The 26,699-nt window shown below is 38.5% G+C and overlaps 1 protein-coding gene across 1 annotated transcript in view; it reads right to left on the bottom strand.

The window, feature by feature from the left end:
* Positions 1-4,066: 4,066 nt before the first annotated feature.
* The window catches only part of rasal1a (RAS protein activator like 1a (GAP1 like)), a gene marked incomplete in the record, with an annotated part of 86,902 nt that continues 64,269 nt past the window's right edge, over positions 4,067-26,699 (bottom strand). The window contains 10 exon segments of the mRNA NM_001443113.1: positions 4,067-6,271; positions 6,338-7,854; positions 7,889-8,358; positions 8,957-9,257; positions 9,409-10,358; positions 10,441-10,505; positions 15,296-15,416; positions 20,899-21,034; positions 22,695-22,832; positions 25,233-25,405. Coding sequence (NP_001430042.1) covers positions 10,210-10,358; positions 10,441-10,505; positions 15,296-15,416; positions 20,899-21,034; positions 22,695-22,832; positions 25,233-25,405 — 782 coding nt within the window.

The following is a 26,699-nucleotide window of genomic DNA, read 5'->3' as shown; positions in this document are numbered from 1 at the left end:
TCAGAGAATTGATTCAAATGAATCATATCAGAATCAAAGCATAGTGACTCTAAAAGTAAAAATTGTGAAGAAAATTGCAATGTTTTCTGATCTTTTATGCATTTCAATCTGCTTTAAGAGACTCTGTATTAAAATACCACACTTAAAACAGCATCATAGGGGCACTTTAAAACATCAGAAGTGTTTTCAGGTGGAATATTTGAGTCAAATAGTAGTTTGTGTGTGTGTAATGACCGATTCCAGATCAGTCAGGTGATTTCAGTCCTAAAAACACCTACTGATGAGCAGATTGGATCCAAATCCGTCCTCCCAGATTCATTAGCGTTATATAATGACATGCATTTGTGACGGAGCTGAAATAGCAATTGAAGAGCCGTTTCCCAGAAGGAAGTGAGAATAATTTTGTAGCTGGCACACATTTAAGTGTGTCACACAACCTCAAACCTGCTCTCTCTGAACGTTTATAGAGGATGTTGTGTGTTTCGCGGGCAAACTTTCACTTTCTTGGCCTTTTTTCTCATGCGAATCGTTCTCATTGTGACGGATTCTATCGTTGATGTCGGATTAAAATCGCATGAATTTGTTCCTCATGTCATAGACTCTTACAGGCAATAGAATTAACATGTACTTGATGAGAATATATTTCAAATATCAGACAAATCGTTGTTCGATGATGAAACAATACCAAGGGCTTTTATGATATGTGTCTTAACCAATCTGTTATGATCTTGTTGCATGTCTGTGTTTCCTGTGAAATAATAAAACTCTCTCCCTGAATGAAGGGGGATTCGTTTCAAGGCATTTTCTGTGTGTATTTCTTTCTTCTTCCTCTCTTTTGTCTGGGTTGTATTGTTATTGGCGTGATTATTAATGTGCGGGGATTGTGTGAAGCTCCGGCTGACGCAGCAAATGTAATTCATTAGACTTTTACTTAATTAAGTGCCGCTTTATTTCCCCTGCTTTGTCAGCACTTATTTGCTCAGATGCTTAAAATAGAGTCTAGCCAATGAGTCAATATACTGACCTGTGATGATAATGTACAGCCATTATCATTATGAAGAACACTGGTAATTATGTTCGGTCTCTCTGTGGATAAAAGCTTCTGGCAAATGCACACCGAATGGTTTATAGTCAATTAATTAAAAAACAAACACTGAAAACAAAAACACACTTCATTTGTCATATAAATATAGCAGCAAAACAGTTTCAGCACTGGTCAGAAATGATCATTCATTATCAAATATGCACATATTACATCAACATTACAGCAATATATAGGCTACACATAGGAAACAGCACTTGATTTGCAATGTTTTATTTATTATGTCTTTGATGCAATAAATGGTAAGTCAGAATTATTAGCCACCTTTTTTTTTTTTTTTTTTTTTTTAAATATTTCCCAAATGATGTTTAACAGAGCAAAGAAATTTTCACAGTATGTCTGACAAACATAATTCATAATTTGGCGCTAGACATTCACAATAGCGCTAGAAGAACCAATGAGGTTCATTCTTGCGAGTCACATGGTGCGCCGTGCTATAGCAAGAACCAATGAGGTTTGATGATTTCTCTCGTCTGGAACAGGTAAGTTCGACATTTTGTTTATGTTTGCTGATAAAACGTTAGCTAGTAAATATATGCTAATCTTATGATTCGTTGCTCTTAGCTGAGCTTAATGTAACATTAACTGATTAACGTTTAATACATTCTGAAATTAGCAGATTAATTAAACAACAATGCGTTAGAACTGTTTTTGTTGGCCTTATCGAAATTTAGCCGGTGCATTCAGGTCGGTTGCTTGATATTTTAGTCGTGTTTAATGTCCTATATTACTTTATATTATTAAGGTCAAGTTGGTTTTTTATTCGGACATTTGTTCATTTTAAGGTCCCTATATTGTTTACCACGGTATACTTTGAATATTCAGTCTAAAATCGCATTTAAGTACTTCAAAACAACATTAGCATTATTTTATTGACTATGTGTTGTACTTTGATAGTCAATATGACTTCTCTTTTTGTAGTTTGCAACTAATACTTTTCTGAAATTATATTATTAAGGAGAAAGTCCGAACGTGCGAATATAAAGCTAACTTTACCTCTTTATATTCACCACTAATTACATTCTGATTGTTTGCAATTGTTTTAGGTGAACAAATGACTTGCTGGAAGCTCCCAATCCTTCTCCATTTTATATTTCACGGCCTGATTCCTGCTCTCACTTCTCATTCTCACTCCAGGGCACAATATAATCAGGTAATTATAATATATTTCCCATTAAATAATATGTGATTGTGTCCTTCTTCCGTGGAGAAACTTAATAAACAGCACCATGCCAATGTGAATGGTAATATAACTGCAACAAAAACCCAAATTAAAAGATACTATAGTAATTTATACTATATACTGTAGTGTTTTTAAACCAAACTATAGAGAAGTACTTGAATTAATATGTTTTGGGTGATTATATAGTTGCTATAATCAGGGGCGCCTGCAGGATTTTATTCCAAGGTACGCACAAATCCAGCACCGCCCTGCCCCCTTCCGCCAGTCATGTCAAGAAACACTGATGCTTGCTGTCAAAGGCTGCATTATTTAAGGGCATACGTTATGACATAACTTGTTTTTTTTTTAATTTTAATATTTTGCTGAAATCTAAATGAAATAAAAGCACATAAGCACCAAGAAAATATCAGACGCTCAAGACGTAATCTTTAAGATTATAACATATTAAAAAATTGCAAATTTATGACAGAAAATTGTGATAAAATACAATTAGTGAAGCATTAATTAAATCCTTACTTTCCACTGACCAAAAATCATCCACCCGCACAGTTGAGTAGTGGACGGCTCAAACAAATATAAAATTTGCAGCCTATATTTTTCTTCAAAAAAATGTCTTTTTAAAAACAATTTCGTATATTGTTTGTCTCTTTGTTCAAATATTTTACTTGGTCAGTTGTTTTCTAGATAAAATAGAAGAACCAATAATATTTGAAGTGAAGTGCTTCAAAACCCGCAATATGCTTTAACAATGCCAAACCACGAACTGAACTATAATAAAATAATAATCTAGGCTAAATTAAATTAAAGTGAAATTTTCAGTTTCAGAGAAGCCTAAATTAAACTGTTTTCCCACGTTGCGCCGGTCAAATACAATTTAATCAATTTAATGAAATAATGTGAAAGAGCAGGACAGGCGTTTATAAATTCGCAACAGCACTGAGCATTTACCTGGGTGGAACAAACTCGGTTGGAATTGTAAGACACTTCAGAAACTCGTTAGAATTTAAATGTCTGCTTATTCACGCCAGTCTGTCAGATAAAATAGTTTAAAACACATTGAATGGTGGCTGTTCCATGCGAGGAGGTCGTGCAGCAGCTGGATCTGATCTGTCTGATGAACGAGACAGGTTCCCCGGCTCATGTACTGATATGAGACTGCGGTATTTGCGGCAAATGTCTCAATTAAGTTTAGCTGTTTTAAAGAGCGTTTACTCATTTTAACCTTGTTTTAACATTTTAACAATACCTATCTGAATGGTGATTTTTAGGTGCGGAAAATCCACCGGTAAAACTAAAACCAATAGATTTCTTTACTCATCCATCTCCAACCATGCAAGTACATATACATACTTTAAAACACACACCTTTATTTGTTGTCATTCTTTCTTGCTTTATCAATATATCGTAGTGTATACTGTTTAATAATCAATTTAAATTATGTAATAAAAAAATTAAAAAGTGGCATTAATTCGCGCCCTCTCATGGTAGGTACTGCAGGCGCCCCTGGCTATAATAACACAACAACTATAGTAATATAAAAATAACCCAATACTGTAGTGTTCTACAGCTATAGAGAATATTATACTACAATTCTCCAGCTTACTGTAGTTAAAAACTAAAGTATACTACAGTATTTATTAATTTATCATATAGTTAACACTACAGTATACTAGAGTATTACTAAACAGTTGTAAATGCATTACATTATCAAACTTTTTTACTACAGTGTGGTTTAAAAACACTATTTAGTATGTTTGAGTAATCTGAGGTCACACACTAAAGAAAGAAACACACTTTATTCTGCAGTTTGGTGTAAGTGATGTGTTTTATAATCAACAGGCACAGCAGATGCTCTCTCCGTCCAAACAAAATCCAACAGAAGCGAAATACTGCACATAAAAGTAGTTCTTAAATGTACATTTGGCAAAAAAATAAGCTCTTTTCATGCTCAAAATACTATATGGCACAATGTAAAGCTTCCAAATCAGATGGTGTGTGTGTTCACAAATCAACAAGCCCACGGGAATCAGACTAAATGAAGCAAGTAACTGATGGAGAAAGATCTACAGCAAACACAAACACCGCACCGCTGACCCCGTTTCACTTGTACACCGCTAACCTGGTTAAGTCCGCAGCAATGGCACATCTAGAACAGCTGCTCGGGTTCATTTGAAGAAGTGAAACAGTACAGAAATACAGCAGTCCTTGTGTGCAAATATAAAAATATTACAGTTACAAGATGAATTCAGGTTGATTTGGTCTGGAACTAGTTCACCTGCATGGAAGAAAAGCAAGAAACAAACAAAATAAAATAGATTCTAGTGTCTGAAATCTTTAAAACGCACATCAGTGTAATTTAAGTTTTTCTTTTTAATGATCAGTTAACATTGGGTAATGCACCGTTTTACATTGAGCAATTTATTTGATGATATTTCTTTATTTTTTTTATGAAAAAGGTCAATAATGTAAAAGAGTTCACGTTAGCTCACATCTGTTAAATAGATGACATTAAAATTGATGATGAGCAATACATTTGTTACAGTTATTGGTTTTGTCTTAATATATTTTTGTTTAGTTTATAATATACTTGGCATATTATTTATATACTTTATACATTACTTGGCATAAAAAACATTTTTAAAGAAATCTTAAATGTTAACTTCAAGATTAACAATCATGGTTTTAATATTATTTAGTAGAATAAATTAACCGTCACGTTTATTCAGTAATGTAAACATTTAATAACTAGCAGTTCATGAGTTCACACCTAGCTGATGATTGATTATAAAGCTTGTTTGGCCGGGAGAGAGCCCTTGAGCCCGGGGCTCCCTCCTGTTGCAGGGCGAGAGGGGAGTTTGAGCTCAGGTAGATCTGGAGAACTCCCCTGCTGTAGTAGCTAATGAACAGATAGTGATCGCTCTTAAGAGATAACCACTGACTAGGAGCATGTCTATTGTGCTGATTTGGATCAGTCAATTAACTTAAGTTGCATGTTTTTGGATGGTGGGAGGAAAGCGGGGTACCCCCGTGAGCACGGGGAGAACGTGTAAACTCTGCACAGAAACGTCAGCTGGCTTGGTAAAAACTAGAACCAGTGATGTTCTTGCTGTGAGGCAACAGTGCCAACCACTGGGCCACCGTGCCACCCATCTAGGAAAGTAGGACGAGTAGGGGTGGAAGGGGGGATTTGTTAAAATGAAGGGTATTTTATAGTGGCTCAGAAATCATCTGGTTAGATAGGCCGGCTGCAAGCAATCATAAGCACATGATCCTCTCGAAATTAGTTTATAAATAAACTTCACTTATTGAACTTTAATGCATTAATTAATGTTAACTCATTAACCTTATTTTTTTCGTGTTAACCCATGTCCATGAAATATTAACACATATGTTTTATTTTTAACAATGTGTCAGCAAACATTGAGCTTATCATCATCAAACATTAACTACTGAGCAAATTGTTTCAGAATTTAGCGTGTTTTTTTTTTAAAGCAACATTTATTTTTGATTTCATATAACATTATCAGATGCAACTTTTCATTTTAATAATGTAATAGTAAATGTTGAAAAAAGGACTTCTTGATTCTGGTTAAGAAATAAAACCTTTGTTAAAAACATTACTTTTTACATTATTGTTTTTTCCTATTTAAATTGTAGTTTTTTGTTGTGCTTATTACAGTATATACACTAATGGTCAAAATTTTGGGGTCAGTTTTTTTTTAAGTGATTATGTTCATCAAAGCGGCATTTTTAACTTGTTACATTTTAACTTGGCGCTAAAGAACCAATGAGGTTTATTCTTGCAAATCACATGGAATGCCGAACAATAGCCAGAACCAATAAAGTTTGTTGATTTCTCTCATCTAAAACAGGTAGAGCTGATTGCTGATAAAATTTTAGCGGGTAAATTTAGCTCAGCTTAATGTAACATTAACTGATTAACGTTTAATACATTCCGAAATTAGCAGAATAATTAGACAATAATGCGTAAGAAGTGTTTTCGTTGACCTAATTGTTGACTTATTATACAGTAGTTGGTTATCAAAACAGTCAACGAAAGTTAGCTGGTGTTTTTAGGTCGGTTGCTTAATATTTTTGCCGTGTTTAATGTCCTTAAATGTTACTGATTTTGCATTGATTAAATGTAAAAAATGTTTTTTTAAATTGTTAAATTTTTATAAAAATAAATAATTTCAAGCAGTAACTTAAAATAAATAACTGCTTTCTTATTGTATGTAGTTTCAAATTAAATTATTACTCCAGTGATTACAGCTTTTATTACTATTACCATTAGTATTAATAATAATGACATAAATAAATATTAATATTAGTGATTTCTGAAGGGTCATGTGACTCTGGGGCAATGAAGCTGAAAAATCGCTGGAATAAATTATTAAATTAAATTATAAACCAATTATAATTATAGTTATTTTATAGTGCTATAACATTTCACAATTTTACAATTTAGACTGTATTTTTGATGAAATAAATGCAGCTTTGGTGAGCAGGAGAAGCTTATTTTAAAACATTTAAAAATCCTACTGACCCCAAACTTTTGTCCGCTGGTGTATGTATTTTAAATAGTCAGATTTATACAATTTGATTTCCCTTTGAGTTGTTTTAATATAAACAAGTTGATAGTTAGAGGTTGCTTTGGCAACTGGCTAAAATAAAAACGAGTTCATTTCAGTTATTGTACTTCAAGTATTATGTGTGTTCACTGCAAACATCAAAACTGCTGTTCTTATTTAGAGTTTTTGTCTCCTTTCTTGTCCAAATATCTAAAAATTCTTCAGTCAAGAAGCATTTCATAGACACATATATAATGTATTTTGTTTTCAGAAATAAGAAGTCTTTTACCTTTAAAAAAAAAAAGCTAAATGGGGTGGCATGGTGGCTCAGTGGTTAGAACTGTGTCCTCAAAGCAAATAGGTCGCTGGTTTGAGCCTTGTGCATGTTCTCCCTATGTTGGCGTAGGTTTCCTCCGGGTACTCCGGTTTCCCCCACAGTCCAAACACATACGCTATAGGTGAATTAATTAACTAAATTGACCGTAGTGTACAAGTGTGTGTGTGTGTGTGTGTGTGAATGAGTGTGTATGGGTGTGTCCCAGTACTGGAGTGTGGCTGAAAGGGCATCCGCTGCGCAAAACATATGCTGGAATAGTTGGTGGTTAAATGCCACATCTCATTAAAGGTGTGTGTTGAGGAATTTAACGACAGTAGCCGCCACATTACTGCTGTTTATTGACGCCGTGCTATTTCACTTCTTTTCTTTCAGTATATGCTCCACTTATATTGGCATGAATTTTAGTTGCTCAACATCAAGTATTTTTCCGTCTTAATGCCACCTAAACAATGCAACCTTTGTGAACTTGTGAGAACGTGTGTAAACGACTGTTTCAGTCACCAACTTCTCTTCTGTGGTGACTGCAGTGAACCCAAAGATAATAGTAGCTACTCTGCCAAGATGTAAACTTTCACTTCGCCGACACCTATTTACTCCAGCCATATAAAATGCTTACGTTTTATGACCCTCCTGTAACTCAAATTACACAATGTAATCTGGCAGACGGTAGGAAGGTTGCTGGTTTAAGCCTCGGCTGGGCCAGTTGTAATTTCTGTGTGGAGTTTGCGTGTTCTCCCCATGTTGGTGTGGGTTTCCTCCGGGTGCTCGCAGTCCAAAGACATGCGCTGTAGGTGAATACACTAAATTGGCCATTCTGTATGTGTGCAATTGGGTGTTTCCCAGGACTAAGTTGCAGCTGGAAGGGCATCCACTGTGTAAAACATATGCTGGAATAGTTGATGGTTCATTCCGCTGTGGCGACCCCTAATAAATAAAGAGACTAAGCTGAAAGAAAGTGAATGAATGAATAAAAAAGCTAAATAATCTGCTAGTAGTTCAGCGGTTCCCAACAGGGGGGTCACCGCCCACAAGGGGGCCTCAGCGTCATATTTAAAAAAAATCTTAGCAGTGGACAATTAGGAGAATGGTCATGTTGACTTAGTTAATTTTATCCCTTACCTCAGTGGTTCTCAACCACCGGTCCATGGATCAATTGGTACCGGGCTGCACAATAAGGGCGTACTCACACTATGTACAGTTGCCTTAAACCGGGCTGAAGCACGCTTGACCCCCCTCCTGTCTCCCCCAACGGCCTGCACTCGCATTACATTCGGGCCTGAGCACGCTTACGTCATCGATGATGCGCTGTTCAGTAAGTGCTCTCGCTCAACACAGTGGAGATTTCTTTAGTTATATCGTTTTAGATGCGGTAACACGCAGTCAGATATTTCACTGAACAGATCCGCCACTTTTGACGCTCCTAAACAATCATAATGTTCTCGTGCTGCAGGAATGAGGAGGTCTGCTGAAGGTGCAGCTGTTGTGCAGTGAGGGGTATGTGTCTTTAATAATCTTCCACAGTTTGCGTTCATTGAACATTAAGAATGATTAATTAATCCATATGAAACTGGCTTAGGCACGTTTTGCACTCATACACAAGTGTACCGCGCCAAAAGCCCAAGTGAACCGCGCTCAGGCACACCTCTTCCAACCGCGCCAGGGCCGGCCAAGTGAACCAGGCCTGAGCTCAATTCAGCGCAATCACACTTCTCAAACAATCCGAGAAATGGGCCTGGGCACGGTTCGGATAGCATAGTGTGAGTGCGCCCTAAATCATTAATTATTTTCGTTTTATTTATTATGAACATCTGAACGATCTTTTATTTTGAAAAATGACCTTATTTTCTCGCTTGAATCTCGGTCACTTGAGCACCCAATTTTAACCCACAAGCAGCAAAATGAGTAAGAAACAGGCGTCTTTAGCAGAGGACCCATGAACTGCCAAGGAATAGATCCGCAACACACTTGTCAACGAATCAGGTGAATCCACCATGGCTGTGCAAGAAGATCAACTGGTAGACATTGCAAATTATGGCGGCCTTTTAAGGCTGATTTATACTTCTGCGTCAAACGCACGCGTATGCTACGACGCTGACGCATAGCCCTTCGTCGTGGCCGTAGGTGTCGCTGACGTAAACCTCTTAAAAAATATAACTACACGTCGCAACGACGCGTAGCGCAAGCTCTGTGATTGGTCGGCTTGGCTTGCGAGGCGAATCAGTGTGACTCCGTCTTTTTTGTGGAGGATGGATTACAAATTTGTCCATTTTTGGTCAGCCAGGGCAGTGCTCCTCAACCTGTTTATTAATCTGGGGTCGCCACAGCAGAATGAACCGCCAACTTATCCAGCACATGTTTTACACAGCGGATGCCCTTCCAGCTGCAACCCATCTCTGGGAAACATTAGGCTATTATGTGTGCATAAACATATCTGGATATAGTAATAAACACACCGTTTGTTTGAAAACAACATCTTTTTTGTCATCATTACTGCAAACTTATATGAGCGATTGCATCATTAAATGTGGAGGGGGGCCTTACAATATTTTCCGGGGAAAAAGGGGGTCTCAGGCAAAAAAAGGCTGGGAACCACTGTAGTAGTTGACATATTATTTCTGAAATAATACTATATTTTTTGCTTGCCTAAAAATGCTTCTTAATTTCCAAATTTTTTAGATTTTTGTCCTAAAAACAAGACAAAAACGGTAAAGAAAATCTTTTTTGCAGTGTTTTCAGTGAGCTATAAAATATATGTTTGTGATGTTTAGTGTAAAGCCATGCAGATCATCACACACACACACACACACACACACAGTCAGCGGATCTGAAAAGCTACAGTCGAGCGTCTGGTAAAAAATTCACCCCAGAGCATCAAGATTAAAGTACAAACACGTAAAAATGCTTCCACAGACATTCACCAGTGCGCCGAGTTCGACTCCGAAACGTTGCATAATTGTACAGTAGAGTCTGTGCTGTAGATTGGCCGTGATGTATGTGTGTGTGTGTAGATTCTCCATCATGTGTGTGCGCTGAGGATGAACTGATTTTTGCTCTCGTCTACTTCTCGGCTCTGGAAGGTCGAATGCGTTCGCTCTAAATCCAGCACGACATCCAGCAGACGAGTGGCGAGGACACGAGAGCGTTCACAGCGAGCCTGTTCACACACTGACACACACACAGCAGAAAGATGATTTACGTTATCATTCATCTCTCAGATCTACAGGTGAACACGTGTGAAGGATCTGACCTGATGAAGGCTGACCCACTTCCTGTTCTGCTGACTCCACTTCCTGTGTTTCCAGGTACTGCTCCCTGTGTCACAAACATAGATATATACATTAGATGTCGCCTGGCTTATTGTTGTCTATTGGACGGAATGCGTCAATAGCGCCGCCATCTTGGTACAGGGTAGCGCTCCTTAGAAATGAATGCGGGACAAAGGTACAGTGGAGGACTGTGGCCATCCATAGCCAGAGATATACACATATACACATATATCTATAATCGGGAGTTTTCCTGGATGTTAATATGTTTTTTTTTTTTCTAATTATGAAAATTATAATTTTACTTCTCTGTGTTTGTTTGTACAGAAATGTACTTTTCACCCTCCCTGTTAAATTTGATCTAATCATGTCCTGAAACACAGCTCCTCTCCTGCTTTTACTCCTCATACTGACCAAGGGAGCGACTCATTTGTGAATGAATCTCCCGAACGACTCCTTCACTAGCCGACAATAATACAAGTTTCTGGCAGCGCAGCATCTCTTTGTCATATTTCTTTTGCATTGTTTGCTGATTTTATTCAACAAAACCAGCATAAGCCGAGTGTTTAGTATGTTCTGCCTCTGTTCCTTTTTTTCTTTGTTTGCTCGTTACTACACCCGTAGACAGCGCTAAAGTCCCGCATCTTCACGTAATAACACTGTCTTGACTAGAGCAGTTGAATGACATTTGTCCTGGGAGCCCTGTACCAATGTGGCGGCGCTATTGACGCATGCTGAGGGTCCCTATCCGATATCTAGTGTGTATATCTATGTGTCACAAAGAGTAGTTATTGTTCATACTGTAAATTAATAATTAACATGGGATCTTTTATTGTAATAATCCCTCCCATAATCCGGCAAACCACAGATTATTTACTTGAAGTAAAACACAAAAATATTTACATTTAGTCATTTAGCAGACGTTTTTATCCAAAGCGACTTACAAATGAGGACAAGGAAGCAATTTACACAACTATAAGAGCAACAATGAAGAAGTGCTGTAGGCAAGTTTCAGGTATGTAAAGTGTAAGAAGCAAAACATTAGTAATTTATTTATTTATTTTTTATTTTTTGTAATACGTTTAGCGGTTAGCGGTTGAACCAGAGGCAATTGCTAAATAGTTTAGTTTTTAGTGGTTTCTTGAAGACAGCAAGTGACTCTGCCGTTCTGATGCAGTTAGGGAGTTCATTCCACCAACTGGGCAGATTGAATGCGAGAGTTCGGGAAAGTGATTTCTTCCCTCTTTGGGATGGAACCACGAGGCGACGTTCATTCACAGAACGCAAGTTTCTGGAGGGCACATACATCTGCAGAAGTGAGAGCAGATAAGAAGGAGCAAAGCCAGAAGTCACTTTGTAAGCAAACATCAGAGCTTTGAATTTGATGCGAGCAGCAACTGGCAGCCAGTGCAAACGGATGAGCAGCGGAGTGACATGTGCTCTTTTAGGTTCATTAAAGACCACTCGTGCTGCTGCGTTCTGAAGCATCTGATAGAGTTAGCTGGAAGCCCGGCTAGTAGAGAGTTGCAATAGTCCAGTCTGGAGAGAACAAGAGCTTGAACAAGGAGTTGAGCTGCATGTTCAGATAGGAAGGGTCGAACCTTTCTGATGGTATAGAGTGCGAATCTGCAAGATCGAGAGAAATGTGGTCAGAGAAGTTTAGATGGTCATCAATTGTTACTTCAAGGCTTTTCACCATTTTGGATGCAGTATTGGTTGCCCCATACATCTGGATTGAAAAGTTATGATGTAGAGTCGGGTTGGCAGAAACTACAAGCATTTCCGTTTTCGTGAGGTTAAGCTGAAGATGATGATCTTTCATCCAGTGTGAAATATCCAACAGGCAGGCTGAGATGCGAGCCGGAACCGAGGGATCATCAGGGTGAAAAGAGAGGTATAGCTGGGTATCATCAGCATAGCAGTGGTAGGAGAATCCATGTTTCATGATGACTGATAATGAAAATATCATTAAAGGGGTGGTCCAGAGTATATTTTAAGGCTTGGTTGTGTTTATAAGACGCAAAGCAATGTGTGCTCATGCTTCACTGAAAACCACATTCGTTTTTCATAAATCTTTCTTTGATTATATACAGCTATTCAGCTAACATGAAAACCACTGTCATGTTTCCTAGTTCCTCTGAAAGGCCCGCCCTCAAGAGGCTCTGATTGGTCAGCTAACATAGTGCTGTGATTCCCGGTAAAGTCAAAATCAGATATGCGGCTGGGCGGAAGTGCGATTTGCACATTAATATAGCAGCATTTTTTTATGACTAAGTATAACGGTAATTAATATTTTTACAGTACTGTGAAGGTTGGGTTCAGGGTTGTTGGGGAAGTAGGCCAGGGCTATTCAATTAGTTTGCCATGGGGGCCGATTCATAAAAAGCATCCCAAACGAAGAGCCAAAGAGACATATGAATTAGGCCCCGTTTACACTAGTGCATTTTTGTTTTAAAACGCATACATTTTGCTACAGTTACACCATCCGTCCACATTACGCTGGAGTTTTCGAGTGCTGAAAACAGGCAGGGCTGCCGACATTCGCCCTAATGATTGGGGCTTTTCCTCAATATTAAGTAGCCTAATGTTACACACAGTTCAGTCCAGGATCCTCTTCTTGTAAGTTCAGACTTGGCAAGTTTGATCAAGGCTGCAGTCTCTCTCTCCTCAGTTTGATATGGTAAACAGACTACCGAGGACACGGGTAAATCTTCGAAGGGAACAGTGTACTTTATAACTTCATTCACATCACCCTGGCTACGTTGTTTCACTTTCTCAACAATAAAATGAAAACATGATTTAAGGAACTGCCTATTTTCATTTTGATATTAGCAACTTTACAGACAGCAGAAATGTTGAGGCGTCGTGCTGCATATATGAGCGTCATCTTCACTGTGTGGATATTTATAACAAAACGTAGCCTATAACATCACCGCCTCCTTTCAATTTCAGTGAAAATACGAAACATACCCTCTCTTATGCTGAATATCAGTTTTAATAATCAATATTGGCCATTATGAAAGTATAACGCACAATAAGTTTATACATTATAGGAAATAAAGGCAAGCAATCAGTCAATATACAGAATGTACGTGGTTAGATTAATTATCAACCTATTTTTACGCTTAGCCAAAACACGTTACCTGAGAACAAGTAATAGATTCCAATGACCAAAGTCAGGGAATATGTCGTTAGATAAAGACAACAAGATGAATGAAATATCACGTTTAATAAATATAGTGAGATTAGATTCAGCGGGAGATCCTTGATGAACACTCCGACTAGCACAGCTCTCATCTGGGTAGATAGGCTGCAGCGCTTTCCAGAGAGAGAGTGTGTGTGTGTGGTCAAGTGATGTGCGTTTCAGCGTTTTGGTGTAGATGGAGAGCTGTTCGGAAACGCTAGTGTGGACGCGGATCCTTTTCATTCTAAAACGCCGTTTTGAAACTAAAACGTACTAGTGTAAACGGGGCCTTAGTCTTAATGTAGAAGAAGTCTACTGAAGCAATGCACTGCTTTTGTTGAGCTCTGAAATACAACATTTAAATGTTTGTAGAAAAAAAAAGTCTTATTGTACAATGCACTGGTTTTATATAGTTTTAAATTAACATTTTAATGTAGAAAAAGCTACTGTGGGTGTCTTACGGAGCAAAAATACAGTGCTCTTATATGCGATTGTGTCATCACTTATATAGCAAAATTGCTCATTTTATAACAATTAAAATTAGATTTTATTGACAATTAGTATTTCTTTATCTACTACATCTCATCACTGTAATGTGAAATAAGCATAACATTAACCCGGAATGGGTGTTGTTTAATAGTTTTAGGACTGTGACTTAAAGTGACTTAAGTTGCATTGGATAAATATATAGTTCAAAAACAGTAGTATTTACTATTCATTCATTCATAGGGCGAGGCAGTGGCGCAGTGGGTAGCATGTTCGCCTCACAGCAAGAAGGTCGCTGGGTCCTCGGCTCAGTTGGTGTTTCTGTGTGGAGTTTGCATGTTCTCCCTGCGTTCGCGTGGGTTTCCTCCGGGTGCTCCAGTTTCCCCCATAGTCCAAAGACATGCGGTACAGGTGAATTGGGTTGGCTAAATTGTCCGTGGTGTATGAATGTGTGTGTGTGTGGATGTTTCCCAGCAATGGGTTGCAGCTGGAAGGGCATCCGCTGCGTAAAAACTTGCTGGATAAGTTGGCGGTTCATTCTGCTATGGCGACCACAGATTAATGAAGGGACTAAGCCGACAAGAAAATTAATGAATGAATAATTCATCCATTTGTTTTCCTTTGACTTAGTCCCGGATTTGTAAGGGGTCTCCACAGTGGAATGAACCGCCAACTATTCCAGCATATGTTTTATGCAGCGGATGCCCTTCTAGCTGCAACCCAGTACTGGAAAACACCCATAAACTATCGCACACTACGGCCTATTTAGTTCATCAATTCCCTTATAGCGCATGTGTTTGGACTGTGGAGCACCCGGAGGAAACCCATGCCAACATGGGGAGAACATGCAAACTCCACACAAAAATAACAACTAGCCCAGCCGGGACTCAAACTAGCGACCTTCTTGCTGTGAGGCCACAGTGCTAACACCTGAGCAGCCTTTACTATAAATTACTATAGTATTTTCATCATGATGGCTCACACAATAATAGACAATACACAAAAAAAATACTTCAAAATTTTCTCTAAAACTTTTGATTTTTCAATGTATAAATAGTTTTTCTTGCACTGAAGGAGTACATCTCAGTATAAAGTGAATGACTGGCCTCAGATCAGTCTGAGTGAATACAGCAGCGCCTCCTGCTGGACGTCTTCAGCATCACACACACCTGAGTTTGTCTCGGCCCTGCAGCAGCTCTTTATAGATGATCTGAGCTTCAGCGTCAGGATCTAACGGGTCGCTCCAGTCGCCCAGAGTCACAGCAGAATGAGTGCGACTGCAGCCCGACGCTGAAACAAACACACACACACAAACTTCACAACAGCACAGCACTCATATACATGCACTGAAAAAAAAACTTAATGGATTTTCTCCTTTTTTTCAGGTGCTATAAGTGTTTGCAAGCAATTTATTTGGGCTGAATTTGAACAAATTAAATGTACTAATGTTCAACTTAATTTGTTTGTTTAAATTCAGCTCATATAAATTGTTTGCAACCACTCACCTCAAAAACATTAGTAAATCCAATGAATATTTTTTTCAGTGTGGGTTAAAGCAAAAAACAATTATAAAGTGAGAGATGCAGTGTTGCCAGATATTAGCAAAACTTGCACTGAAGAATGCACTAACATAAGTTCAAACCCTGGATTTTTGCACACAAATGTGTTCAGCGACTTGATAAAATGCGTGTAAAGTTAATTTAAGGACCCTGGAATTGACAGAAATCCATTCTAGACTTTGCGTTTTAACGACAAAGGAATTAAAATTGAATCCATACATATATGACATTAGTTTTACAACAACAAACATCCATGCAAAAACATTGCAGTATAGCCTACTGTCATCTCTGAGGTCACTGTACTGTACATCTGCTTTAAAAGCTGCTGCTGAATGCTTGATTCCGATTGGCTGATGAGCATTCTAAGATGTGCCGTTATTTTCAGATTAATGCACAGCTAAAGTAGTTCCAGCAGGTTTTGAGCGCATTACAACTTACACTACACCAAACACTTTAAAGTGCTGATGAGCACTTTAAAGTGTTTGGTTATTGTCAGGTAAACAGCACAGCTAAAGTAGTTCCGGCAGGTTTTGAGCGCATTACAGCTCTATATCACTACGGTGAGTGATTTTGAGGTTTTTCACCAATAGTATCTGGATGCAGTCTTTATGATGCAAGCTGAGACTGCATCACTCAGCGATGCAATGTCAGACACAATGCACTCAAATGGAGCTAGCGACGGGTAGGGTTAGGGGTGGGGTTAGGTGAGCCCATTAAAAAGCATTGGATGCAGCCCAGATTGCTATGCACCAGGGGCCTGTTTCAGTAAGGAGGTTCAAACAACTCCGAGTTTAAACTTGAACTCTGAGTTGATTTACCGAGAGATTAAAAACTCTGAGTTTTCGGTTTCAGAACAGCTGATCTGAGTTGGGTCAATCAACTTCGAGTAGACCAACTCGGAGTTAAGCGCGCACACCGTGACTTTAAAAAGGCATTATCAATGGAGCGCAGACATTACGAGTGACTATGGCAATATCTTATAAAAGAGATCAGCATTTCTTTCTCCAGCTGAACTTGATGTTCTCATGCAAAGTTATAGCAAATTTGAGTGTATATATTTGAAAAGAAGCAACCATCAGTAAAGAGAAGACACAGTTAGCGTGGGAAAACAGCTGCTCAAGTTAATGCCTAATTTCACTTTTTAAGTATTTAAATATTTAAGTATAATAAAATGAGTAATGTAATTTGTGACGTTAATATTTTTTTTCTAAACTTTTTTATACATTTATTAGTTTTAAATGATTTAACAGTGCACTTGTGTGCCTGCCTTTTTTATTGATCAAGTGATAGAGGTTAATATAACATTTAGAAGGTAAGCAGTACTAAAAATAATTTTTAGAAAGAATAATAATCCCATTAATCTAGTTACAGTGCATGTCGAAGGTGAATTTAATTGAATTATTTATTAAAAAAGGATAAGCCATTCCCGTACAGTTCTTCTGTGTGTGACTAAAATGTAGGCAATAGCTATGTTTCCATCCAAATATATTACATAAATTTATGTGCAAAACTGGAATATTGCATAAAAGATGCGAATAAAATTCCATCCAACGAGTCAAAGAGAAAAAAATCGCCACTTTCTGATTAAACTGGCACCAAATATCAACAGTAAAAACAGAATTTACTGTGGTAGAAGAAGCTGCGTCAATTAATTCTTTATTTAGCCTAATTAATGCACTTGTGCCATTAAAATAGGTGGGTGGAAACGTAAGGCTAAGGCGAGAAATACCGCTTCATCTTTAAAAAAGGGGAGGAGACTGACAGAAACTCAGAGTTTAGAGAATAAAACCTGCTTCTGACCAGGTTAGATTCACAGAGTAAGTTACCACAGTAACTGACTCTGAGTTAAAGTTACCTCTCTTTCAGAAACAGGCTTGACTTACCCTGCTTTCTCGAGTTTAACAAACCTGCCATTTTGAAACGGAAAACCCAGAGTTTCTCTCATTTCAGGGTTAAAATACTCTGAGTTTTTACTTAACCTCCTTTCTGAAACAGGCCCCAGGTCTGCAGCCAGACCCCTCTCTATTTCACAGCAACGACAGTCAAATGCTCGATTCTGATTGGCTGATGAGCACTCTAAAGTATTTGGTTATTGTCAGGTAAAAAGCACAGCTAAAGTAGTTCCGGCAGGTTTTGAGCGCATTACAAATCCATGTCACTAGGGTGAATGATTTCAGTTATTTCACAGCGACAACAGTCAAAGATCACATCAAAACACAACAGAAGGCTTTAGAGGAGATGTGGGAAAAACTAGTCTTGCATAACGGAGCAGTTTGCATCTCAAATACAACATCTGAACAGGGAAGCAGCTTTGAATTATTAGAAACGAATATTTACCTGAGGTTAGGGCTGCACAATTTATCAAATTATTATGAGCGTGACAATAGTATATGCAATATACATATGACAGGCATGTGTAATCATTTATTTTATGCATTGGTTGTTTATATAAATTGGACCAATCAGATGGGGCTTTACTCTCTTTAGCCCTGCCTCTCCAATGGTTGATTTTGTGCTATTGGCTGGAACAGCTCAAAGGCAAACCTAGAGCTGAAAATAAACACTACTGGGCAGAATTGAGACGAGAGAGGAAAATGACAATAACCAATCAGAGTCAGAATATCTGCATATCAGGTTTTCACTCACTCATAGGGCTTTATTTTCACAATCTAGGCAAAAAGTGGCGCAAAAGCATTAAGGACGTGTCCAAATCCACCAAGTCCACTTTTGCTTTATTATGCTCTGCGCCTCGGCGCATGGTCTAACAGGGTTGTGCTTATTCTCTTAATGAGTTCTGGGTGTGTTTTGAGCATAACGTGCATTTAACCAATCAGAGTCTCATCTCACATTCCCTTTAATGCCTAGTTCACACTAAAGGATTTTGAGCCTGATTTGAGCCCGATTTGGAAGTTAACGAGCTCGCAGACAGATCGGGCTGTGATCGGGAAGAAATCTGCGGGTGCTCGGCGCTCGCCGCTCTTTATGTGTGAACTACTGAACAACGCATCAACGAGGCTCGCTGATGCGTCGCCGACACCTCGCAGACGGAAATCCAACATTCAGCATGCTAAATATTCCAGAGCAGTCGGCCGACTCAACCCCACGTGTGGTCAGATGTAGTGACGAGCTGCAGCCAATGAGAGAGCATATCAGCATGAGCTGAATGCCTGTGTGTTCAGGAGCTCAACAGAAACATCTGTGATTGGTCAGAATGGGCATCAAAGCACTGGCTTCATTCTGCGTTAGCACAGACATGAGAGTAGGCTATATAACAGTGGAACTAGAATTCTGTAACTATTAAAATTACCATACTGCTCATTCTGACGGTTCTCATATAAAACGCCATACTGTCACAACATATTTACATTCAAAGCTATTATTGAGATATTAAAATTAAGCTTTGAATGTCTGGCATCATATTTAATGACACCATTACCCTAAAAATATAATCTTTTTTTGGTAATACAGCCTATAAATATGTAGTTAAGATACTAAAACACTTAAAGGTCTTGGCTGTCGTTTTCACTTTCAAACAGGAGCTATTTCACGGCACAGATTCTGCTGTATTGAAAGATATCTGAGGTAAATTGATGTTTTTGCCATCAGAAAGTTTTGTTTATGTTAGCAGAAAATTGCTAGGCAAGAAAATGCACACAAATTTAAAGTCACAGTGAAAAGTATCAGACATGCATGCAGTCATTTTGACCAATATGGTAATTTAAGGCAGAAATGCTCAGTTCTTTACTGTTTTGTATTTAAAAAAAATAACAATGTCAGAAAGAAATACACTGATAGTTAGAAAGCGGCAGGGTGTTATAAATATGCTAGTTTTATTTCAAATAGTTATACAATTAAAAAAATTAAAAACTCTCTGTGTATCTATCCACTGGAACCTGCAGATGAGTGATTAATTCGCTGATGAATCCGCTGATTTGACGATGTTTTTAAATGCTTTCTCCAAAGCTTGAAACGCTGTCAGTGATGTAATCACACACACAAGCAGCCAATAGTGTTCAGCTTTTTCTGACGACTCCTCCCTCAAATTTTAATTGGCTGTGGTTTGGTAGCTTGAATGAGCTGATGGGGAATGAGTTGTTGTCAGATCATGTAGTGTGTGACCCCCCTCGTGTGGATCATTCACAGAGTGTTGCGTAGTGTGAACACCACAGAGATTAAAAGACACAAAGTCAAGTCATGTAGTGTGAACAGCACAGCGATCTGCTGATGTTTAAAATCCTGTAGTGTGAACTAGGCTTAAGAGTCAGTTGTGTCGCTCCATGGTGCATTTGCTATTTACATGGCTGACTTTGTGTAAAAACTGAACGCTTCACTAGCGAGAAAACGAGCCTCCTCCATTCAGCCTCTTTACTTTCTCTTCACTTTTACTCTTTACTCCTTTACTTTGGTGGAGTAAGGAGACATCCATCAGCCTACAGATTTAATTTAGTTTAGTTCAATTCTAATCTCCATCAAAGGAATAAATAAACAATAATAATGAAGTGTGGTCAGAAAACTAAGTTATATCCAAACACACGTCCTGTTCTAATGCCCCATATGCTGATGCAGACGTCTCCAAAACCCCACAGGTTTTGAGAGAGCAGCATTCACTAGACTAGTGTGTTTGTGTGTGTGTGTGTGTGTGTGTGTACCTGCAGGCCAGCGGGAGGTTGAGAGAGAAGTTAAAAGCGCTCATTTTCAGTATATTAGGACTCAAGAAATGAAGGAAAAACTATTGATAATTTGGCAGGAGCACCCGTGTCTCTTTGACGTGTTATGTGAGCAATATCGCAACATGGGTCAAAAAAGAAAGTTAAGGAGAAATTGCTAATTCCCTTCAAACCCAGGTGAGCAAATATGTACATTTTCTACCCCATTAAAGGCTTCTTTCTCATTATGTAGTTAATAACAAAAGATATACGACGTGTTTTTGGCTGTGAGACGTAGTTTGAACGAAGTTGTCGGCGATTCTTCCTATTGTAAAGTCATGCAATGTGAAAGTCCCTGTTGCAGATCCATCTTGCAGTGTAAACAAAGCAGCGACGAAACGCTAGCCCAGATAGTCATGCAGTGTGAAAAGATCTGTGACACGACTACTTTGAAAATCATGCAATTCTAACTTGGTATTAGCTGTGTCTGCTCGTTTGCATTGTTTTCTAATTATTTAACAGGCTCTTGTCAGTTATTCCTTATTTCACGCATGCACACACACACACCTGCGCGGTCAGGCTGCAGGCAGCAGGTCCACTTGTTTCCTGGATGAGCTCCAGGGTGAAACGACGGCAGCATGTGTTCATTATAGATGCTGACCTTCCTGATGGCAGACAACCACTGATTCAGCTCATTCACATTCTGAAACACACACATGCACAAACATACACAAATGTTAACACTTTCACACACCATGGGCTAAAAAAATAAAGGTAAAGACATGTAATGTTACCACAGGACTCTTTGTTGAACACACATCTGCATGAAATGTGATTTATTCTCCCCCCTCATCTGTTCTGAGCCACTTATAGATATGGTGAAAAATCATACAGTATATGAGATCTGGAGCTGCTTCTAAACATGTAGAGTCTGATTCACCTAAGAGTTACCAGCAGATCTGCATTATTAATCATTGAAAGATCTCAATTCAGAAATCTACATGATCTTAATTCATGAATATGATTTATTAATGCTTTGATGATCAAATCTGCGTTTGACCCAGAGAGAGAGAAAGAGAGAGTGTGGGCTCTATTTTGACGGTCAAAACAATTTTCAAACGCTTTCAGGGCGTGTCAGAATGCATTTTTGCTAATTTAAGGATGGGAAAATGCGCTTTGCACCATGGCGCATGGTCTAAAAGGGTTGAGTTTATTTTCTTAATGAGTTATAGGTGTGTTTTGAGTATAAACCAATCAGAGTCTCATCTCCCATTCCCTTTAAGAGCCAGCCGCGTCGCGCCATAAGCGCACATGACGTAAAGTAAGTTTACTTTCGCTTTTGCTCTCGTGGATAGGGAAACCTTCCCGCACAGACATCAATTAGCCTATAAATAATTAATTTTGTTTGTTAAGTGCAAAGATTATTTAAAAAATATTTCTAAATTCAGTTCTAATTTTCAGCAAACGAATAAATGAACAATAACAACAAAGTGTGCTCAAAAACCTGAGTTATTTCCAAATACACCTGCTGTGCCCCATATGGTCTAAAACCTGACAGGGTTTGTTTTTAATAAAACAAATATAAATATGGATATAATAAATAATACTGCTAATAATAATAACATTATACAAAAGCAAATTGAATGAACTGAAAAAGCCTCCCGAGATGAAGAAAGTAAGACGGCAGTGGTTTTTAAATTCATGTAGGCTAGAAATTAATGTTTTGTAATATTTTAATCATTTTTATTTTTATCCTACATATATCCTTATTATATCAAATATATATATATATATATATATATATATATATATATATATATATATATATATATATATATATATATCCTTAAGATATTATATATTTTTCATATGTAAAGATATTTGTGTATTGCTCTGCATCTTGTGTGTAGTGTGTAAGCCAGGCGCACTTTGCGCCAGACAATAGACTGACTTTGTTCTGGTCTAAAGATCAGACTATTTGCAGTTTTTCAAAATAGCAACGCGCCAAAACACGCCTGCTTTTTAAGACCAGAACGCCTATGGGCGCACATTTGAGCGCAAATGCATTTGCTATTTAAACAGTGTGGCGCAACACCTCAAAATGATCCTTGCGCCGAGCTGAAAGTAGCAAAAGACTATTGCGCCGCGCCTTGCGCCACATTGCGCCGGGTGTATGATAGGGCCCAATGTGTGTGTGTGTGGTCCTCAAGTATAGTAATACCAGTACACTATAGAGTGTCTCCTCAATTCAGAAAGACAAGTTTGTGTGTGTGTGTGTGTGTGTGTGTGTGTGTAAGTCTGTGTTTGTGTCTATGACTGTGAGTGCATGTGATGTGTAGTTGCACATTAGTGTGTGCGTTCACCTTGCACTGCAGGTATGTGGTGTGTAGTTGTCCATCAGTGTCCTGTGTAATGACCTGCATGACGTGCTGCAGCTGAAAGGCATTTTCATCCACACGCTCCACCGCGCACACACGCGCAATGGGGATGGTGGAGCGGACCTGCACACACACACACACACACACACACACATTCACACACACACAGACACTCACAGTTATAGAGTGTGAATGTGTGTGAGCGGCAGAGTCAGGCAGATGGCCAATCATGCGGTTTCCTCTAGTGAATATTAAGCAGCTTCTCAGGATCATGACTGTTAAATAAAACTTAAGCCATCAACACAGAGTTTATTGTAATAGATTAATAAATGTTAACGGAAAATAAAAATATTTAAAGAAAAGACGTGTAAATATTGTTTCACTTAGATGCTCAGAAAAGGTATACAATTTTCATTTAATTAGTCAAATTAATTCAAGTTATTTCATTTTTATGACTCAAAATTGCATGTTTTTTTCTGAGGAAAAAAAAATTATTCCAAGAGAATAGAGTATATACACTCACCGGCCACTTTATTAGGTACACCTGTCCAACTGCTCGTTGACGCAAATTTCTAATCAGCCAACCACATGGCAGCAACTCACTGCATTTAGGCATGTAGACATGATCAAGACGATCTGCTGCAGTTCAAACTGAGCATCAGAATGGGGAAGAAAGGGGATTTAAGAGACTTTGAACGTGGCATGGTTGTTGACGGGCTACTCTGAGTATTTCATAAACTGCTGATCTACTGTAATTTTCACGCACAACCATCTCTAGGGTTTACAGAGAATGGTCTGAAAAAGAGGAAATATCCAGCGAGCGGCAGTTCTGTGGGCGGATGGTCAGAGGAGACAATAACTCAAATAAACACTTGTTACAACCGAGGTCTGCAGAAGAGCATCTCTGAACACACAACACATCCAACCTTGAGGCGGATGGGCTACAGCAGCAGAAGACCACACCGGGTGCCGCTCCTGTCAGCTAAGAACAGGAAACTGAGGCTACAATTCACACAGGCTCACCAAAACTGGACAATAGAAGATTGGAGAAACGTTGCCTGCTCTGATGAGTCTCCATTTCTGCTGACACATTCAGATGCTCGGGTCAGAATTTGGCATCAACAACATGAAAGCATGGATCATCCTGCCTTGTATCAGCGGTTCAGGCTGGTGGTGGTGTAAGGGTGTGGGGGGAGATTTTCTTGGCACACTTTAGGTCCATTAGTATCAACTGAGCATCCTGTCAACCCCACAGCCTACCTGAGTATTGCTGCTGACCATGTCCGTCCCTTTATGAGCACAGTGTCTCCATCTTCTGATGGCTACTTCCAGCAGGATAACGCTCCATGTCATAAAGTTCAATCATCTCAGACTGGTTTCTCTAACATGACAATGAGTTCACTGTACTCAAATGGCCTTCACAGTCACCAGAGCTCAATCCAATAGAGCACCTTTGGGATGTGGTGGAATGGAAGATTGGCATCATGGTAGTGCAGCCAACAAATCTGCGGCAACTGTGTGATGCTATCATGTCAATATGGAGTAAAATATCTGAGGAATATTTCCAGTACCTTGTTGAATCTATGCCACAAAGGATTAAGGCAGTTCTGAAGGCAAAGGTGGGTCCAACCTGGTATTAGTAAGGTGTACCTAATAAAGTGGCCGGCGAGTGTGTATGTGTACGCGAGTCATTTCCAAAATTTAATATACCCCCTATATTATTTAATAAGTTAGTTGCACAGAAAATATATACAAATTTTGTTTAACTTAATTAGTACATGGTCTGTTTTTTTTCTCAAAATGGCATGTTTTCTATCTTTTGATATATATGAGATAAAGGAATATGCCAATAAAGTCTTTATAATTTAAGACAGAAAGCAATTATGTTTGAGTAAAATATTACACTGATATGAAGTAGATGTTACAACATATTAGCTGAACCTGTGGATATTAAAAATAAACTCAAGCAATTACCTTATATACAATTGAAGTCAAAATTATTTGCCCCCCAAATAATTTTTTTTTCTTCTGGAGAAAGTCTTATTTGTTTTATTTTGGCTGGAATAAAAGCAGTTTTAATTGTCTCAATACCATTTAAGGTCAATATTATTCGCCCCCTTAAGCAATACTTGTTTTGGATTGTCTTCAGAACAAACCACTGTTATACAATGACTTGCCTAATTACCCTAACTTTACCCTAATTACCCTAGTGAAGCCTTTAAATGTCACTTTAAGCTGAATACTAGTGTCTTGAAGAATATCTAGTCAAATATGATGTGCTGTCATCATGGCAAAGAGAAATCAGCTATTAGAAATAAGTTATTAAAACTATTCTATTTAAAAATGTGCTGAAAAAAATCTACTCTCTATCAACAGAAATTGAGGAATAAAATATACAGGAGGACTAATAATTCTGACTTCACCTCTATATTTATACCAGGGTGGCAACAAACTTCCAAACAAAACTAGGAAACACTGAAATGTAAACAGAAGTAAGTGTGATGTGTGTGAGATTGTTCAAACCTGCCAGTCGGGGCTCTTGGCGTAGGACAGCGACTCTGAGCTCAGCCAGAAATAGCGTTTCTTAAAAGTGAAGCGTTTGAGCAGCTGAGGACCTTCAGCCTTGTGCTTCTGCAGGAAACCTTCCTTCATGATGACCGACGGCAGAAACACAGCGCGCTGACGAGATTCACACACTGCACGCACACACACACACACACACACGTTAAACACTTATTGTAATCTGAGGAATGCAAGAGAACAAAACACTTACAAACAATATTATTGTTAACAAAGTATATGATGAAAAGTTTAGTACTGTCAGATGGTACACATGTCACCCTGCAGCCTAAGAGCGGTTACTCACTGAAGCTAAGCAGGGCTGAGCCTGGTCAGTACCTGGATGGAGACCACATGGAAAAACTAGGCTGCTGTTGGAAGTGGTGTTAGTGAGGCCAGCAGGGGGCGCTCAACCTGTGGTCTGTGTTAGTCCTAATGCCCCAGTAAAAGGGAAGGGGACGCCGTCTTTCTGATGAGATATTAAACCGAGGTCCTGACTCTCTGTGGTCATTAAAAATCCCATGGCACTTCTCGTAAAGAGCAGGGGTGTAACCCCGGTGTCCTGGCCAAAGTCCCTTAATCAGCCCTTACCCATTATGGCCTCCCAATCATCCCCTTCCACCGAATTGGCTCTATCACTGTCTCTCCACTCCACCAATAGCTGGTGTGTGGTGAGCACACTGGCGTTGTTGTCCTGTGGCTGCCGTCGCATCATCCAAGTGGATGCTGCACACTGGTGGTGGTGTAAAGAGACCCCCCCCCCCCCCCCCTTCATGATTGTGAAGCGCTTTGGGTGTATGACCATACACAATAAATGCACTATATAAATACACATTAGTGTATTAAAAAATATCGGTAACACTTTATAACTACACACTATAAATCATTTATTAAGCATTAGCAAATAGAGAATTCATGATCTGTTAAGCATTAACTCTACATTAATAAGTGTTAGTAAGCAGTTTATAACTGCAGCTACAAATGCTCTATTCTTGCCTTATAAGCACCTATATAATGTGCTTAATAATTGTATTTTCATACTTAGTTAATGATTTATTTTTCATTACTATATTAAGTATCAAATTATTTACAAACTGTTTGTATTTAAGAGTAGTTGAGGGTTTTCAGGACCATTCAGAATGAGTTAGTAAATGATTAATAAACTAATGAAATCAACATTTATATGTCTTATTATTCAGGCATATATTAATGGTTAACTAATATGTTAATAAATGATTTATTAACTCAACTTCATGCAGTTTTGTAACCTTAAGTGAGGACTATTCATGCTTTATAAATGCCTTATAAATGACTATTAAAGGCTCAGTATCAAATGAACGATAATATGTGCAATCTTTCTAAAAAGTACAATTACTGTAAAGTTAAAACATTGCAAAATAACAGGAGCGTCAAAATACGACATCCAACTGG

This window comes from Danio rerio, chromosome 8 (genome assembly GCF_052040795.2).
Source record: "Danio rerio strain M-AB ecotype USA chromosome 8, GRCz13ab, whole genome shotgun sequence".
Classification (NCBI taxonomy): domain Eukaryota; kingdom Metazoa; phylum Chordata; class Actinopteri; order Cypriniformes; family Danionidae; genus Danio; species Danio rerio.
Note: the sequence above shows the minus strand (reverse complement) of the source record. Positions and strands in the feature narration are given on the sequence as shown.